At 48.6% G+C, this 18,931-nt stretch overlaps 1 protein-coding gene across 3 annotated transcripts in view; it reads right to left on the reverse strand.

The window, feature by feature from the left end:
* The window catches only part of ATXN10 (ataxin 10), a 170,235-nt gene that overhangs the window by 126,994 nt on the left and 24,310 nt on the right, over positions 1-18,931 (reverse strand). For 2 of the 3 annotated variants that reach the window (XM_058741011.1, XM_058741010.1), the window contains exons 3-5: positions 16,539-16,621; positions 2,620-2,716; positions 242-400 (exon numbers count right to left, since the gene is read on the reverse strand). In XM_058741011.1, the coding sequence (XP_058596994.1) occupies positions 242-400; positions 2,620-2,716; positions 16,539-16,621 (339 nt within the window). The remainder of the gene's footprint in view (positions 1-241; positions 401-2,619; positions 2,717-16,538; positions 16,622-18,931) is intronic. The other variant, XM_058741012.1, reaches the window with a different exon arrangement.

Consider the following 18,931-nt stretch of genomic DNA (forward strand, 5'->3'; position numbering starts at 1 on the left):
CAGAGGGCTGCGTGTCCTCAGGCTGCGTCCCGGGCCTCACCGCCTCCCAGGACCCCCGACTCGCCCGTCACCCCACCTTCCCCAGCCTCCAGGTGCTGCCCAGACGCTTTCTCATTTTGTCCGTATCGTTTAGCGTCAACTTGGCTGTTCAGCTACCAGAATTCAAACTCTGGTTTGCTCCGCAAGGAAAGGGATCCGCTCGGGTGTTCTTAAGCAATCAGATTGCCAGCGAGAGACTTACGGCCATTCCGACTCGGGCTGCCTCTGGTGAGCTTCGACGACGTCAATCGCGATGTTCAGATTCTCTTCCAGTTCTTTCATTCTCTCAGAGTTCAGGGAGGTGAACAAAATCATTGACGAGTAGGCAACAATTTTCTTGTCCGGATGATTTAAGCAAGACCTTCCAAAGAAAGACATCAGGGCATTAGCCCCATTGAGCAATATGGTAAAATATGGATTCTGACAAACAACAATCACCCAATTAACAAATGCAGTGCATACTGACATTTCTGAGGACTTAACAAAGAATGACAACACTGTGAAACAAGCACCTTATCTACTGGAAAAAGAGCAATCTAAAATGAGTCGTGACACACTGTAGCCAAAATTAAAGACGCAGCGGACTTTAGGACTTGAAAGCAAAAAGCAAACACCACCCGATTAAAGGAAAAGATAAATGATGACATCAATAAAACGTGAAAATGTTCACTCTTGTTAGAAAAAAGAAACCAAAAGGTAAAACGTGAGGCCGCGTTAACTACGGGCACTCCTTTCAGCATCACGAGGGTCAGAGGGTTTACGGGAACGGTGGAGAGATGGTACCCTGGCAAGAGTGGAGCCAAGAGCGTCAGGGTGAGTCCTGCCTCATCACCTCTCAGCTACGCGATCTTAGTTAGGAAGGTCACCGAGTTACCCACGGCCAATTACGCCCCGGGTTGCGCACTACGGCAGGATTTTTTTTTCCAGTTCCACTTCATCATACTCTCCCGGAGGAGGTATTATCCATACATTACAGACAGCGACTGTGTGGACTCTAGCTGCCCAAGTGCACAAAGCCAGTACCTCTCAAAGACGGAACTCAAATTTGGTTACGTTTGTCTCACAAACGCGCGCAGAGTGCAAATTACCTCTTTCAGTGTGTTTTCTGATATAAAAATGGACTACGACGACCTCCCTGGCCTATCTCACGGCGCTTCCGAGAGGATCAGATTTGACACCGTAAGGAACACCACCGCGTAACCTGTCACGGCTTCTCTGCCCTGTTCAGGGGCCTCTCTTCTGGGTTTCTGTGACACTCGGATTTACTCGAACTGTGTCCGTCTTACACTACAGTGTGCTCACCTGTTCCTTTATCTCCCCCAAAGCATGGGCTTTTGGGGAATAATAAATAGATCTAAATTACCCAAATTCCACTCACCTAGCTCAGACCCTCACAGATACTAGGTGTTCAAAATGTTTTAAAGGCAGGAATTCTCAAGAATGAGTAATTTCTATTTCTGTAGCTCGAATTCCACAATTCTTTCCTTCCACCTAAGCTCAATTATCGTGAATCATAAAGATTTGGTGCCTTCAACTCTCATTATCTGGAGGAATTTGAGAGCCAGTTATCGACTCAAGTGAGCTAGGGATCACATTCGAGTTTATGTGATCCTGACATCATACTTTACGCGGAAGCCCAGAAAACCGACACGACCGGGGAAGGCAGCAGGGCGTTTAGGCAGCAGAGCACCGTCTTTGGACCCGGAGAGCAGCTCTGCCCTTGACCAGCGATGAGCGTCGGTCCTCACCCCGCCCTGCACAGGACAGGATTCCTGCCGATCACAGGACAGGAATCGCCCGCACAGAATACCCAACCGGGGCAGAGAAACAGCCACTGCTCGGCCGCCTTACTGCTGCCACGACCACGGACACCCCTTGTGGGCCACGGGGCCTGGACTAGAAGCCAGGCCGCCCACTCTGAGACAGCGCTTCCTACCGCCTACCCTGCCTCCGTTACCCACTCACCTTCTATCCCGGTGCTCAACTTTGTGTGAACTAACAGAAGTTGGTCAAAACAAAGTACCAAATCACCAGGAAAAGCAGCGCGAACCAACCTAGACAAACGGATTGGCTGTGCCCATCTTACCGCTCTTCAGATCTACCCAGACAGCCTTGTGCTGGGCACATAACAAGTGCTCGATGGGTAAATAATGACCAATTCACTGCCCATACTCCAGCATTTTATGGCTTTTTTTTCTTACGAATGTGTTTTCCTATAAATCACAGTGAACTTAACAGTATTTCTTACTTTAATCAAAACTCTTATTTTCTTAAAAAAAAAAAAAAAGCCAACCTACAATAAAGGGCATGAATCTTGAGTATACAGCCCAATAAATTATTAGATGTGGATATAACTCCATAACTACCAAGCAGGTCAAGACACGGAACATTCCCAGAACACCGGGAGACTCCCTCGTGCCCTCTCCCGGCTGGTGCCAATCATGCCCCCGCCCACCACCACCAAGGGCCATCCTCAACTCTCTGACCAAGGGCTAGTTTTCCCTGTTTTTGAACTTCACCTAAATGGAATGATATAACCAGTCTTTCCAGAATGAGAGAAACTTCTATCGATATACTCACAGAAAGAGTTCTGGGAAAGCGTGCACCCACACGACAGACTGCGAATCTTCATTCCGTGAGGCGATGTTGCCTAGAAACTGCAGGCCACAGCGAAATGCTGACGATTTATAAAAATAAGAAAGATACAATTTAAAAACTTGTTAACACACCAAATAAACATATCTTAATAGAAACCATTCCACGTCATTAAACGGGAAGTTTCTGTTAACTTCTTTTAACTACATACGTCTCTCACCGCGATGAAACTTTGGGCATGACGTTAATATTAAAATGCCTTACCAAAACAACGTGCTCCGTACAAACTGAATTAACTTCTTTAAAAAACTGTAAATGTCAACACAATATACCTCTAATTTACATTAACTATCACTGGACTACGTGCTCCAATTAAGAGTTACTCTTTGACCGGATTTTTAAAAATCTAACTTAATGCTACTTAAAACAAAACATCTAGAACATAATACTATAGAAATATTAAAAGTTAAAGAATAGTAGGGGCGCCTGGGTGGCGCAGTCGGTTAAGCGTCCGACTTCAGCCAGGTCACGATCTCGCGGTCCGTGAGTTCGAGCCCCGCGTCGGGCTCTGGGCTGATGGCTCGGAGCCTGGAGCCTGCTTCCGATTCTGTGTCTCCCTCTCTCTCTGCCCCTCCCCCGTTCATGCTCTGTCTCTCTCTGTCCAAAAATAAATAAAAAACGTTGAAAAAAAAAAAAAAATTTAAAAGTTAAAGAATAGCAAAAAGATGTATTAGGCAAATACCAGCTAAACAGGAAGTCATAGACCCCTTAAAATGAGACGTAAGAAACATTAAGGCAAACAAGCATTATCATTTCAGGGGCGCCGGGCTGGCTCAGTCGGTGGAGCACAAACTCTTAGTCTCAAGGCTGTGAGTGTGAGCCCCATATTGGGTGTGGAGACTGCTAAAGAAAAGAAATAAACTTCAAAAAAAAAAAAAAAAAAGATTTCAGAATGACAATTCACCAAAAAGATAATAATTATAAATTGTAATCATAACATGGCCTCAAATATATATATACATATACACACACATACATATAATTAAAAGAAAAAGCGACAAAACTACAGAAGAAAGAAAAAAACCCACAATTAAACTCTGCAGTAGTAATACAACTTTCCTGGTGACTTATAAAACAAGCAGACAAAAAACTAGTGTATGTAAAAGATTTTAACAGCATTTAGTAACAACCTAGTTGACACATTCAGAACATCTCACCAAATAAAACTGGAGCATATTGGACAACACCCCAACACTGACAACACACAGTGCTGGCACGGATGTGAGCGACAGGGACGCTCACGCACGGCTGGTAGGGACGCAGAATGGTACGGCCACTGTGAAGGACAGTTCAGTCCCGCGGCTTCTTACAAAACCACGCACACGCTTAACATACAATCCAACGATCGCAACCCTTGGTATCTACCCAAAGTGACCGAAAACTTATGTCCACACAAAACCCTGCACATGAATGTTTACGGCAGCTTCACTCATAATTGCCAAATGAAATTATGAAAGCAACCACAACGTCCTTCCGTACATGACCAGATAAAGGAACTACAGTCCGTGCACACAAGGAAACGTTACTCAGCACTAAAAAGACACGAGCTATCAAACCATGAACACACACGGAGGAAACTTCCATACAATTACCAAGTGAAAAGGCCACATACCGTATGATCCCAACTGTGACGTTCTGGAAAAAGCGAAACTGTGGACACAGTAAAAAGATCTGTGGTCGCCCAGGACCAGGGCAGGGACAATGAACAGGCAGAGCACAGAGGACTTTCAGGCAGTGAAACTATTCTGCATGATTCTATCATGGTGAATACACGTCACTGCACATACTTTTGTCCAAACCCATGAAATGTAAAACACCAAGAATGAACCATGATGTAAACTACGGACTTTGGATGATAACAACATAACAAATGCATTACAGATGACCCTTGAACATGGGGCGGGGGGGGTGGGGGGGGTGGGTAGAGGAACTGATCCCCACACGGTCAAAAATCCACAGATGACCTCTGACTCCCCTAAAACTTAACTATGAATAAATAACCTACTGCTAACCAGAAGATTTATCAATGACATAAACAGCTGATTAACATACTTTGTACGTTGTTTCATACACTATATTCTTACAGTAAAGAAAGCTAAAGAAAAGAAAACACTAAGAAACTGACGGGGCAGAGACAATACATTCACAGCATGTTGTGTAAAAGTCCATCTGCGAAGGTGAGGAGCCGCGCATTCAAGCTTATTGCTCAGGATCAGCTGTCACTGTGGCGCCACATGTGAAACGCGAGGGAGGCTGTGCAGGGGCAGGGGCAGAAGACCCACGAGAAATCTCTGAACCTTCTCAATTTTGCTGTGAACCAAAAACTGCTCTAAAAAATAGTCTGTTAAAGGAAAGAGTAACAGGAGAACACAACTGTGTACCGGCCACAAACACAGACCTGTGTGCAACTCCCAACGCAGCGTGAATGTGCGCAAGGCACGTGACCTCTGTGAGATCCAAGTTCCCCCCCGGAACGTGGACAGTCGCTGTTCTGTCGGTCATAAGGATGACACGGGAACCTGCTAACACAGTTGAACGTGCGGGAGAGAACGCAGAAAAGGCTCACCTGGCCACCCTCTTTACTGGCACAATACGGACTTGATAAATACTGGTTTAAAATGTCAGGTTTCCAAATGTTCCATGAAAACATGTGTTTGTTCCTGGGGTCGGAGACTCTAAACAGACACCCTGAGGGCTTACTATATACACACTCGCTTATCACAATGCTTACTGTACTACCGTATGGAGAACCCTACTGCCGAGACAGGTGCTTCTATCCTCGTTACAGAGCACAGCAGACCGAGACCCACGGCGGTTGCAAGGAATCTGACCCAAGTCACACAATTACAAGGTATCGCGATTCCGGATTTATTCCTGCGACCGTATCAACCCAATACGGTTGTCTCGTGCTTATCCGAGCACCCACTTGCTTATACGTGAAGCTGATTAGTGAAAAGGAAAAACGGGTTTCAGCCGCAGAGCGTACGGTCTTCCCAAGGACACACCGCCAAGCACTTCACCACGTGCCGGAGAAAAAGACGAGTCTCCGCGCACTTTCAAAGACTGCCATGCAGACAGTGCTCGCTTCCTACGTGGCAATTACACCTACGTGCGAGTATTTGGGGGAAATTAGTCCCCAAAATGATCGGAAAGTCACCAGGTTTAGAACAAGAAAACAGACCCCTAAATAACCTGTGGGGACAGAAAAGAAATCACTACGGAAATACAATATTTCAAACCAAATGTTAACAAAAATACCTCAAACCAAAGCTTCGCGATGCAGCTAACACAGTACAGAAAGGAAAACCTTTTTAAAGTTTTAAAATGCGTATTTTGGGGAAGAATGACAAAAATCAATGAATACCTGCTTCGAGAAATTACAAAAAGAATAAAAATATCCCAAAACAGGGAAGGAAGAAAATAAAGATTAAGAGCAAGAAATTATTAAAACTGACAGCAGTCATAAAAAGAGGGTATCAGGAAATCGAAAACGTGACTCTTCAGAAAGCACCATACAGACCAACCTTTGGAAAAACGGGTCAAAAGGGAGGAAAGGCACAAAGGACGCCGACGTTACACGTTCAGAAATGACAAAGGCGAGGCTGCCAAAAGAGAAAGTCAGAAGATATCACAAATAACATGAGGCCACGCTGTTTGCAAACTTCAGTTAAATGAACAAAACCCTAGAGCACAGCTAACACAAACTGTCTCTGTAAAATATCCAGGGAACGCCCGCAGAGCGCGACGGCCACGAAGGGAACTGAAGCGGCAGTCACATTTTCCCACAAAAACACATCCTACACCCAGACGGCTTTCCCGCCAGCTCACATTCAAGGGAGAAAGACTTCCAACTTACACAACCCTTCCAAGGAACGGGAAGAGAGAGAGCAGACCCTCAAACCAAGCGGGTGCGGCCAGCCTCACTGGGACCGATACCCAAGTTGAACACGCACACTATGAAAAAGGAAGAGAACAGAAGGTAAAAACGCAAAACCCGTGTTTCAGGAGGAATCTCGTACCAGAGAGGAAGCTGCACTCACACCCGCACCGCAAACTGCTCTACCCTCCCAGAGTCAAACTCTGTAAGTGACCACATCAACCTACAAAGGACAAAACGATCCGATCACCCCGAAGACTGCAGAAGACGTAGCTGGTGAAATTCGACACCCGTTCATAATTTTAAACAACAAGCCAAACTGAACAACTCATAGCCACCGAGGAAGAGAGGAGGGCTTCTGTAACCTAAAAATGGGTCCCCAACACAAGGCGCACGTTATGGTTAACAGCCAGATGGAGAAGGAGCCTTCCTTCTGAAAGGGAAGGAGACGGAGGTGCCTGCTATCACCACTTCCAGTCCACACTCCCCTGACAATCCGGGCCGGCAAGACAAAGAAAGGCCAAACGCTGGAGAAGACAACACTGAACTGTTTTTTTGTTTTCCTCTACAGTTGAAATGTCATTTCTAATGTATGTGGTCAACACTTTTAGGCGTACAAGTTGTCTGAGTTAGTAAGTCCCAAAAGCTTCTGGATGCAAAGTCAATATTTACAAAGTCAGTAATACTTCCATACATATAGGGAACGAGCAAAAAAAATCAAGAATGGAGGCTATTCATAAAAGCACCAAAAATGGGGCGCCTGGGTGGCTTAGTCAGTTAAGCATCCAACTCTTGATTCTGGCTCAGGTCACTATCTCACGGTTCATGGGTTCGAGCCCCACGTCAGGCTCTGCACTGGCAGCACGGAGCCTGTTTGGGATTCTATGTCTCCCTCTCTCCCTGCCCCTCCCCCGCTCACATCTCTCTCTCCCTCTCTCTCTCTCTCATTCTCTCAAAATAAATATATAAACATTAAAAAGAAAAAAGCATCAAAAATGTAACTAAAAATGATGCCCAGTGCCACTAAGAAAAAAGATTCTAAAACTTGATCGAGTAAAGAATTATACCACGTTCACAGATGAGAGGAATCCGTTTTTCTCTAGAGATCAAATGCAATCTGAGACTGAATTCCCCACAGGGTGTGTGTGTGTGTGTGTGTGTGTGTGTGTGTGTGTGTGTCTCATTTTACACATCAGAGAACATCTATATGTTTGTGTGGGCATCTCTAATCTGACAAGATGATTCTAAAATTTATGTCATGATATAAACAGCCGACAGCTGAGACGCTGTTGAAAATCACAAGGTAAGAGGATTTGTTTTCAGAAAACAGTAAGCAATGGTAGGTACCAGTATAAAAAATGGAAATTGGGCTCCTGCCCCACACAACACAGAAAATTCAACTCCAAGTACTAACCTAAGCGTAAAAAAGTGAACTAGAAAGCTTTTAGAAAACAACACTGCAGAGTAAGATATTTTAAACAAGACAACAAAATAGTACCATAAAGAAAAACATTAACCACCTAGACTACATCAAAACTAACACTTTTTTCTCAAAAGTGTTAACATCCTAGGGTTAAAAAACAAAAACTATCCACGGAACAGGAAAAGATATGAATGAACACGTAACAGAAACACGTAACTACCGCAGGATTTGAGCTTTTGTAAGTCGGTAAAAAGACAGACAAATCTGATTTGAAAAACGGGAGGGGGGGATCTGAAACAACGCTTAATAAAGATCTCCAAAAGGCAAAATACAGAAAGTGCTGAACCCCACGGAAAAGGCCAAGATTCAACTACACACCCGCCGGACTGGCAAAAATCAGCCAGATGACACCCGAGCGTCTATGAGAAGGTGGTGCGGCACACCTGAGGGCTCTCTAAACCCGGCGCCTCCCGGACATCCCCGGGAGCCGTGCGCGGGCCGGGTTCACTAGGTTTCCGAGCGGGCGCCGGTCTCGTAAACCCTCCACCGCCTGCCCTGCCAAAGGGCAGACGGGCCCTTCCGGGAAGTCTCCTTCGCTGGCTGTCAAGTTCGGCATCGCCAGGCTTCCTGCAGCACGCTGCTTCTCCGGCATCCGCCCGCTGCGGTCGAGTCTCTCCAGTGATTTGCTCCGGCAAATTGTGACCAACCGGGCGTGTCCAGCAGCCGAGAACTTCCTCGGGATGCTTCTGAGCAAGTTCCGAGTCAGGATACCTCCCTGTGAACGACCTGCCCCTGCACCCCAGAGGGTGGATTTCCAGCAAGTTCCGCCGACACTGCCTCCCCACGACTTCCCCACCGGCCGGATCCTCTGTTGTTTTTGATTTGTGTGTGTGTTTATTTATTTTTGAGACAGAAACAGGGCATGCGCGGGGGAGGGGCAGAGAGACAGGGAGACACAGGATCCGAAGCAGGATCCAGGCCCTGAGCTGTCAGCACAGAGCCCAACACGGGGCTCGAACCCACGAACCGTGTGAGATCATGACCTGAGCCGAAGTCGGACGCTTAACCGACTGGGTCACCCAGGCGCCCCAATCCTGTATTTCAAGACTTTGTGACAGTCAGCAGTTCTTTACATGAAATTGTCCCCGTTCAAGTTATGGCGTTCAAGTTTCCATCTCCTGGACGTGCCCTCTCCAGCAGAGCAGATGGAGAGAAGGGAGAGCAGGAGGGAGGAGTGGGGAAGAGAGGGAGGAAGGCATAGGGGGCCCCTGTGGGAGCAAGAGAAGAGGCACCAAGCACAGGCCTTAGAGCAGGATCATAGCTCAGGCAGGACCTCAGGCGAACAGAACCGAACTAGTTGTTTCAACGAAGAAAACTTGCTATCAGGGATCAGATACGCTGCAAAGGCAACACTGAGGTAACACAGACACCGGGGCTACAGGAAACAGCTACCACCCTCGGAACCGACGGCACCAGGGGGAGCTTCTGAGAGCCCAGGACCTGCAGGGGCTCCGTGGGGCTGGGAGCCAGGCCCCTGGACAAAGGGGCCGCCCGGCGACCGTGGATGCCTCGGGAGCACAGGGGACACCTTAGGGTGGGGGGCGTGGACAAGGCCTGGCCAGCTGATGACGGTTCCTCTGGGGGAAACAAAACGAGGCGGACGGGGAAAGCAACGGAAGGTGGGCGCAGGTACGGCTCTGGGAGGGAGACGCGAGTGGGGAGCGAGTCCCTGCCTCCTCCTCCCGCCTGCCGCTCAGCTGGGCCCGACACATGGACGCCCGGGCCCGGCAACGCCACACAGGACCCGGACGCCAGGGTGAGTGACGGTGGCCGAGGAGCCAGAACGATGTCCAACGCGCAATCGCTCCCGTGATGTGCAGGTGCGATTTACGTGGGTTCTTCCTGTATCTTCATAGTTAAGGCGGACGGCACCGTCCACATTTCACAGATGAAGAAAAGAGGCACAGAGCGAGCACATAAATCAGTGGCCAGTGAGGGGCCGGCCACGACTAAGGCCGCGCTGCGCGCCTTCAAGGCCAGCCGGCTGACGGGAGCGAGCCGGTGTCCGTATGGTTCACACGGGCACCGCAATGCTGGCCAGGGAAATACTTGAAATACTTCTGTCCTTTGCGGTAACCAGATACTCCCCCGAAACGCCAGTCCCAGCCCCCTCCTGGCGACACACCCCATACCTAAAAGGCCCCTGCTGGCCGGGCCTCGGCCTCCCAGGGCCGCACCCCAGCTATGCGTGGCATGCGTGCCGAGGCGGAGACGCCCGCGCCCTGCTGTTTGCTCACTGTTTTGGAAGCGGTTCACGTCGGGGCCAGTGCAGCCCATGCAGGCGGAATGGCATGTGACGAGATCCTGAGCGGAAAGAGACCGAGACGCTTCCGAGGAAGTAAACACCAGCACGGGTTGAGCACCAAGAAGCGAGGGCTGAGGGACAGCGGCAGCGAGAACGGAGGCGGCAACTGACGCTTGCGGAGGATCCACCGGGAGCACCTCCTCTGACCCCCGCGACAACCTGGGAGGCAGGTATTGACATCTACGCCTTTTACACGGGGCAAACCAGAACCCCATCACACAGCCCGCCCCGGGGCAAAAGCAGCAGCAGGAGGGTGGCTCTTCCCCAGGGTGGGAATCGAGGCTGATCAAGGTAACAAGTCACAGGAGAAGGAGCCGAAATGAAAGATTTTGCTCCCCGAAAGGATCCCCCCGCCCACCCATCAGCAACCAGAGGGCAAATTTAAGAGCGGGGGGACTTCCGAAGTCTTTAAGCTTTCTAGGCCTCTGCTTTGCCAGAGGAGGGGGCCGGCCTGCTGGTCGGGGCCCAGGGCTCCCGTCCTCTGTCCTCAGGCTCTCAGAGGATCTGGCCTTCCCTTCGAGTCCTATCACCTGATCCCTGGCTGAGCACGGGACGCGCTGTTCCTCCAACACCTCAAAGGCAGAGTAGCCACGAAGATTAAGGAAGATAAGGTGTGTAATGTGCCTGCGCCCCTCACTTACACAGTGATTCAACGATTCCTGGCTCAAAGATGGCCGAACTGTGGCCGGGGATCGCCAACACCGAGAGAAGGACAAAAAAAAAATACAAAGGAAACGATGAACCAAGAACTTCAAAACTGAACAGAGTTAACATTACGATCCAAAAGACGCAAGATCTAGAATTCCAAGTACACAGTCATTCCCATACGTACAAACACTGAAAAAGGACTAAAAAAAGTCAAGTGTTTGTCTAAAGCAGCCTGCATGTACACGATGACTATTTTTCTTTCCACTTTCCTGAGTTTTTAAAAATTACTCTGTAACAAGTTATGGAAAATGGTTACAGTGAAAAGTTAGATCCTCATTTTTAATCTTAAATCACAACTTAAAATGCCCTTTATATTTTCACTGAGTATTTTAGAATGTTAACAGCCAAATCTTTGTAAAATTGCTCACACACACACACACACACACACACACACACACACACACGCCAACAATATAAGTTGGTCTGGAAGCCAACTGACCTAACAATTCATCAGGCAGCTAAAAATTAGCACTCTGAATCAGAACACGATTCCAGGAAGGAAAAGGTTTAAAGATGTCCTAGCGGCAAGAAAAGAAACCCCAGACAAGTACAAATGGCCGTTTACTTTGACCAAACAGCTTATCTACTGATCTGTGTAAATATTGCAAATGTTACAAAGCCCCTCAAAAATCCCAACATTATTTTTACAGATTAGAAAATAAAGGCCAAAAACAACACCAATAACTCAATTAAAATAACTCATGCTTGTGTTTACATAAAATTTGATGAGCATAATATATTCGTCACACCACTGCAATTATTCTCTGAAAATAATACTCTAAATATTATTTTGACAATGTAATTACAGTTTTTACCTCAAGAGTGGTAACAAAAAGCTGGCACAGATACCCTGCTAAAAATCCACAAAAAGACGATTCTCACAGAGAAACAGTCACAACACAGTATGGGCGCTTTATTAAGAACCAGAATACTTTTGGGGCGCCTGGGTGGCTCAGTCAGTGGAGCGTCAAACTTCGGCTCAGGTCATGATCTCACGGTCCGTGGGTTTGAGCCCCGCGACGGGCTCTGTGCTGACAGCTCAGAGCCTGGAGCCTGCTTCGGAGTCTGTGTCTCCCTGTCTCTCTGTGCCTCCCACTCTCACACTCTGTCTGTCTCTCAAAAATAAGTAAACATTAAAAAATTTAAAAAAAAAAAGAAAGAACCAGAATACTTTTTACAAGGCTTATGTTACGCTTGAACTAACATACTATAAAACTTCTTTAAGTTTCATTGTTGAGTCCAAATTTCACTGCTGAATTCCAAATAAATTCAGGAATACCGTGAACTGCCTTTCCCAAGGAGTGAGAAATACCTTTTTGACGTCCCTTCTCCTCCCTGCCTCAGTAATATCCTCCCACTCTGCCTATAAACACACGTGATCTGCCTGAAGCCAACACAACCGGAACTTACAGACCTAAATGCGTGGAGAGACGGTCCACACTCACGGACCGGAAGACTCAGGGTCACGAAGATGGCCAGGTGTCCCCAAATGGATCTACAGATTCACCGCAATTCTCAGTATGCACAATATATAAATAACTCTTGAAATTCACCCACAAAAAAGACAAACAGCCCGATGAACAGCTGGGCAAAGAACCTGAACAGACAATTCCCCAAAGAAGATCTACCAATGGCCAAACCAGGCGCCTAAGAAGGTGCTCGGCATCATTCCTCAAGAGGAAAACGCAAATCGCGATGAGACACCACTGCACAAATGTCAGCATGACTAGAATCCAAAAAAAATTTAAAAAAGGAAAATAAACATCGGCAGGGACATGGAGAAACTGGAATGATGTACGTTCTCAGTAAAGACGTAAAACAGTTCAGCCGCTGAGAAAAGTCTGGCAGTTCCTTGACAATTTAAATATAAAACTGCCCCAGAAATTCTTCCTGATACACTCAAGGAACAGAGAACGGTACTTGGATGGGACACATCCGTGCCTGCTCAGAGCAGCACCGATCCAAACAGCCAAATGGTGGAGACGACCCCATGTCCGGCACTGAGTGAACAGACAAACTGTGCTACGTGCACACAATGGAACATTGTTCAGTCATCTGAAACTAAATAAAGTGCTGACACAGGCTACGACGGGGATAAACTCTGGACAACATTCTGCTCAGTGAAAGAAGCCAAAGAAGGTCCAATAATCCTGATTCCACTCACAGGAGAAATCCAGAAGAGGTAATCCCACAGAGACAGAACACAGACCAGCGGCAGCCAGGGCTCAGGGGAGGGGAAGCGGAAAGCAGCAGCTCAGGGGGCACAGGGTTGCCTTTCAGGATCGTGAAAGTATCTGCAATCTGAGCTGGTGGGTGCACAACACGGCGACTGCCCCAAGTGCCGCTCAACGGTTCACCCGCAAGTGCTTACCCGTGTGCCCGTGAGTCTCACGTCAGTAAGAAATGTATCACTTAATGAAACTAACACAAACGCAGCTGCCAAGGGGCCCTCGGGTGGCTCAGTCGTCAGGCGCCCGACTTCGGCTCAGGTCGTGCTCTTGCGGTTTGTGGGTTCGAGCCCTGCGTCGGGCTCTGTGCCGACCGCTCGGGGCCTGGAGCCTGCTTCGGATTCTGTGTCTCCCTCCCTCTCTGCCCCTCTCCCGCTCGTACTCTCTCTCTCAAAAATAAATAAATGTAAAAAAAAAAAAAAAAAAAATTAAAAAAAATAAAAACAAATACGGCAGCCAACCCGGCAAACAACTCTGAACACACCAACACAACACAACACAACACAGGTGTCTGAAGATCTGCCCTCTGACTGGCACGTATCAATGAAAAGCCAGGCCACCAACCACACAGCCAATGTATTCATCAACGACAAATCAGGTCATGAAAAGTTTCAGCAATCAGCTCCTGTAAGTTTTTCGTCGGATCGCCTACTTGCTTCGGCGAAGAGAAAAATCAGTCCCGTGAAACAGTCTTTGATCACGTGAACACCCTACAGCAAGTCTCCCGTGGCGCATCTGGGGTAGAGCAGAGGGGCCCCTGGAGCCCGGGGAAGACAGGAGGGCGCCTGATGTGCTGCCCTAAGGATGGGGAGCGGCGGGCGAGGGGCCGTTTCGGGAGCAGCGCTGCTGCGCGGGGGCGTGGGGATGGGGCTCTGGCAGTTACTCAGTCACAGCGTGCGCGCCCTGCCTCCCCGGGGTGTCTCATTCGGGAATCCATCCAGGGAAACCCACGTCTGCCCACTTCGGTGCTGCCAGGGCCCCACTATCCACCACGCCAGGAGGTCTCAGTGATTATGGAACGCGGTCCACTCCGAACTCCCCTTCTCGCGCCACACGCAGGCTTCAAAACCAGAGGCTTTTCCACGCAACAGAGCGCAGCCTGGATCTCACTGCCGATTCGTCTTCCCCCAACTTGAGCACGGAGGCTTCCGTTTCGCCATAAAAGGAAGCTACAAAAAGACCGTTAAGCACAGAACGTCTTCAAAATGCCCTCCAACTAAATCCTACACCCTATCGGTTTCTCGAGAACACCTGAGAGATTAGAGCTGTTCAAAACAACGCAGAGCAAACGCTTTGTGTGCAGAGTCTTAGACAATTTAGTTAATCGAAAAGATCGCTGCGATTCCCCAAAAGAAGAACTCTCAACCAGGTAGAGGCGCAGGAATTTTAACAAAGGCGTTTTAAATGAGAACACTAAGGAATCACAGAACAGGAAGAGAACTGAACTGAGCCAGGCAGCACCTCCGACAGCTAATTTAGCCCCCTGTGCTCTGTCCCTCAATTTCTCTGCCTGTGAAGAGACTACCCTGTCTAGTTCTCTCCTCGACCCCCAAGGTAGCACGTATATTACCATGAACATGAAAGGCCTCACTGTTTAGAGTCAGTACAGGCAATGAGAACTAAACGTAAACCAACTTATAAACAAGATCATATTCTACAAACTGCTGGAGATTGCTCCTTTATTTTTTTTTAAGTTTATTTATTTTGAGAGAGACAGAGCACGCATGTGCGTGTGTGGGGAGGTGGCAGAGAGGCGGGGGGGCGGGGGGGGGGACGGGGGTGGCGGGGAGGGAGAGATAATGAATCCCAAGCAGGCTCCACGTGCTATCAGAAGAGCCAGACTCAGGGCTCTGATCATGACCTAAGCCAAGATCGAGTCAGATGCTTAACCAACTGAGCCACCCAGGCACCTGTGGGGATTTCTCCTTTAGAGGACGTATTTATTGAATTATCAGAAAGAATTTGTTCACTCCACGATCTAGTAAATCTTATAAGCCGAACATTTACATTCCGATTTTTTTTTTTAATTTTTTTTAACGTTTATTTATTTTTGAGACAGAGAGAGACAGAGCATGAACGGGGGAGGGGCAGAGAGAGGGAGACACAGAACCTGAAATAGGCTCCAGGCTCCGAGCTGCCAGCACAGAGCCCGACGCGGGGCTCAAACTCACGGACCGCGAGATCACGACCTGAGCCGAAGTCGGACGCTTAACCGACTGAGCCACCCAGGTGCCCCTACATTAAGATTTTATTATTAAATGGCTTGGGTTTGCCCAGAAGCGTTTCAAGGCCTTGGATAGAGATCATATGTTAAAATTCTGTCTTCTTTCAGGATATTACAGTAATGATCCCTGTCCAAAGAAGATGTATGGATGCTAATACCTTAAGAACCAAAAACATTCAAAAAAGTCTAGAAAAGCTTCCTGGTCTTCAAATCAAGAGGCTTGATTTCTCTCCTAATCCCTTATCAACAGCTATCCAACAATCAGAGAGCTACCCTCCCTCAGTCATGCCAGGTATTTGACTTAGGTAACATATTTAGCACCGGACTCCCTCCACTGCACTGTAAACACGCTGAGGCAAAGATTTTCTGCCTGCTTTGGTCACTGTTCAGAGCACACTCAGCACCAAGAACAGGCATGCCACCTTCACACATCCTGAGAGACACCATTACTTGGCGAGGGCCACCATAACGAAGCACCACAGAGCGGGTGGCTGAAGCAACGGGAATTTATTTTCTAAGTTCAGAGGCTAGAAGTCCAAGGTCGTGGTGTGGGCAGGGCTGGTTCCTTCTGAATCCCCCTCCTGGGCTTGCAGATGGCCGTCCCCTCCCCGTGTCCTCGCGTGGCCGTCGTCTCTCTGCGTGCCTGTGTTCTGACCTCCTCTTCTTACAAGGACACCAGTCACAATGGATTACTTATCTTACCTTATTTATCTCTTCAAAGGCCCGGTCTCCAAATATAGCCACATTCTGAAGCGCTACAGGGTGGGGACTCCGCCATGTGGATCTGGGGACAGGTCGGGGGGGGGGGGGAAGGGGGGCGCAGTTCAGCCCACAACAGAGGGAGGAAAGAGAGCCGTTGCCACTTTTTTATGGAAATTCACTAACATCACTAAATAAGTTTCTCTGTATCATGAAACACGACACATTTGCTTTAATGAATGACGTAACAACACTCCAAGTTGTAGTTTTTAAACCCGTTTCAAAGACACAAATAACCCGTGAATCATACCGCAAGTTACCTGTCAACAGGGATTCCTGTTCCACCCGCAGTTCACGGAAAAGAAGAATCAAATCGACAGCGACGCCAATTGTATCCAAGTTCCTGTAAAGGGTTTTTAAAAAAAGACAAAGTTAAACACGTTGATTTTCTTAAACCCGCATTTCAAATGATGAGCCAGGGAAGGGCGCCGTGAGCACTGGCTAACGGTTCCTGCACTGAACAGAATCGTGGCCCTGAGATGTCCGCATCATAACCTCCAAGCCTATGGACGCGTTACCTTATGTGGCAAAGGGGACTCCAGGTTGTGAGGAGATTCGGGATCTTGAGATGGGCAGATTATCCTGGATTGACCGGGTGGGCCCGATGTGGTCACGAGGGTTCTTGAAAGCAGAATACTAGAGGGTCAGAGTCCAGGAAGGGGCCGCGAGCCCGGGGAACACAGGCAGCCTCTAGAAGCTGGGGAAGGCCAGGAAAAGGATTCTCCCCGGGAGCCTCCAGAGGGAACTCAGCCTCCTGAACTCCTACACCAGAGGGTAACAGATCCGTGTTGTGTTAACGTCACTCAGTGTTGGGTAATCCGTCAGAGCAGCAGCAGGAAACTGATGCGGATCTGGGAGCAGAAGCAGAGGTGCGCCGTGAAGAAACATCTGAACAGTGGGCGCGGCTGTGGGACCGGGGACCGGGGACCGGGACCGGGGCGGGCAGAACTGGGAGGCGCAGGATGAAAAGCTCTGATGCCACGGGTAGGTGTGTGGACACTGAAGGCACCGCCGGTGAGGGCTCAGGAGGAAGTGAGGGAGCGATCATCGGAAACCGGGGAAAGGGGGCCCTTCCTCCACAGGGGAAGAAGCTTAGCAAACTGAGGAACCTGGACATTCGGCTGAGCACGTTTCCAAGCGACATGCTGGACGTGTGATCTGACTGCTTCTTGCTGCGTATAATAGTGACGCCAAGGGGAGAAATAAAGGAGGTGGAAAGGGAACCAGGTCTTGCTTCAGGAAACTGTCAGTCTAGCCAGACTGCGAAAGATGCTACAACTGGGACAGACTGTCAAGAAAAGTGTGCTCTGGAGGGAGCCAAACCTTTCCGGACAACCTTTTGCTCATGACTTGGAAGGATCAAAAGGTCAGAGTGTTCAGTCACACGGTGGGGGGAGCTCTCTGAAGAGGTAAGGGTGGGACTCACTCCCCTCCGTCACCACAGCAGGACCCAGGAATAGAGATGGGGTTATCTAGGAAGGCTCTATGGAGGGCCACCTTGTCTGATGGCGTGAATCCCCATGACATACAGGTGAGACCCACAAGGTTGTTGGAAAGGTTCTACTGGTAGAAACTCTGCCAGCGTGGACAAAATGCACCGAGAAAGGATGAAATCAGACTCCTCAAATTCTACAGGCAGGAAGTAGGCTGATCCAACTACTCAGGGGCAAACGTGTGCTACCCTTCAAGAAAAAGGAAGGGTGATGCTGAGGGGAGGGCCGGGGGCACAGCCTCAAGCCACAGAGGATTCTTCCCAGGCCCTGAAACCTGAGTTTACCCAACAGAATTCTGAAATTGCTTGGGATCAGTAATTCCTCTTTTCCTTCAATTTTCTCCTCTCTCAAAGGATAATGTCTAAAACTGTTACCTTAGGCTTTGGGGAGCAGATAACTTGTCTTTGGGGAGCAGATAACTTGTCTAGCTTCACATGTGCACAGACAAAGAGAAATTCTGCCCCAGGATGGAGCGCGTCCAGAGTCGGACCCATAAGTAATTTTTACATGACTGGATACTGAGATTTGGAACTTCTCGGTTGATGACTTAGATGAGATTCTGTACTTGAGCTGATGCTGTCAGAGTCAAACACGTGGGGACCTCGAGAAGGGATGAATGCTTTCTGCACATGTAACAGACGTCAATCTTTAGGGGCCAAAGGGTGGGCTGTGGTAGGAAAATTATGGCCCTGAGAGGTGTCCACATACCAAACTCTGGAACCTGTTAATACATTATCTCACATGGCCAAAGGGATGTGGTATAAGAAGAAAAATACTTTTGGTCTTTGTCCCCAGTTCCTGGCCCAGAGGTCCTAAAACCCCTGGAATTTCTGGTGTGGTCAGGAGTGTCTTCTGTTACTCACGACAAGCCCCGTTCAACCGTACGTGACCTTATGCTGATAAGGTGACTCTTACTGGGTCTCCAGGTAGCTTCACAGGGGGCCTGGCTGCCGGGGAGGGGGGACCAACCTAGTGATCAGGGGCTGTAACTTTCACCCCAACCTCCAGACCTCTGGGGAGGACGGGGTCTGGAGAGCGAGGTTCATCGCCAACAGACAATGATCAAGCCTATGTGAAGGAACCTTCGTAAAAACCCTACTACACGGAAGTTTGGAAACCTTCAGTGTGGCTGGGTGAATACAACAGAACGCCAGGAGGAT

Source organism: Neofelis nebulosa, chromosome 8 (genome assembly GCF_028018385.1).
Source record: "Neofelis nebulosa isolate mNeoNeb1 chromosome 8, mNeoNeb1.pri, whole genome shotgun sequence".
Lineage (NCBI taxonomy): Eukaryota > Metazoa > Chordata > Mammalia > Carnivora > Felidae > Neofelis > Neofelis nebulosa.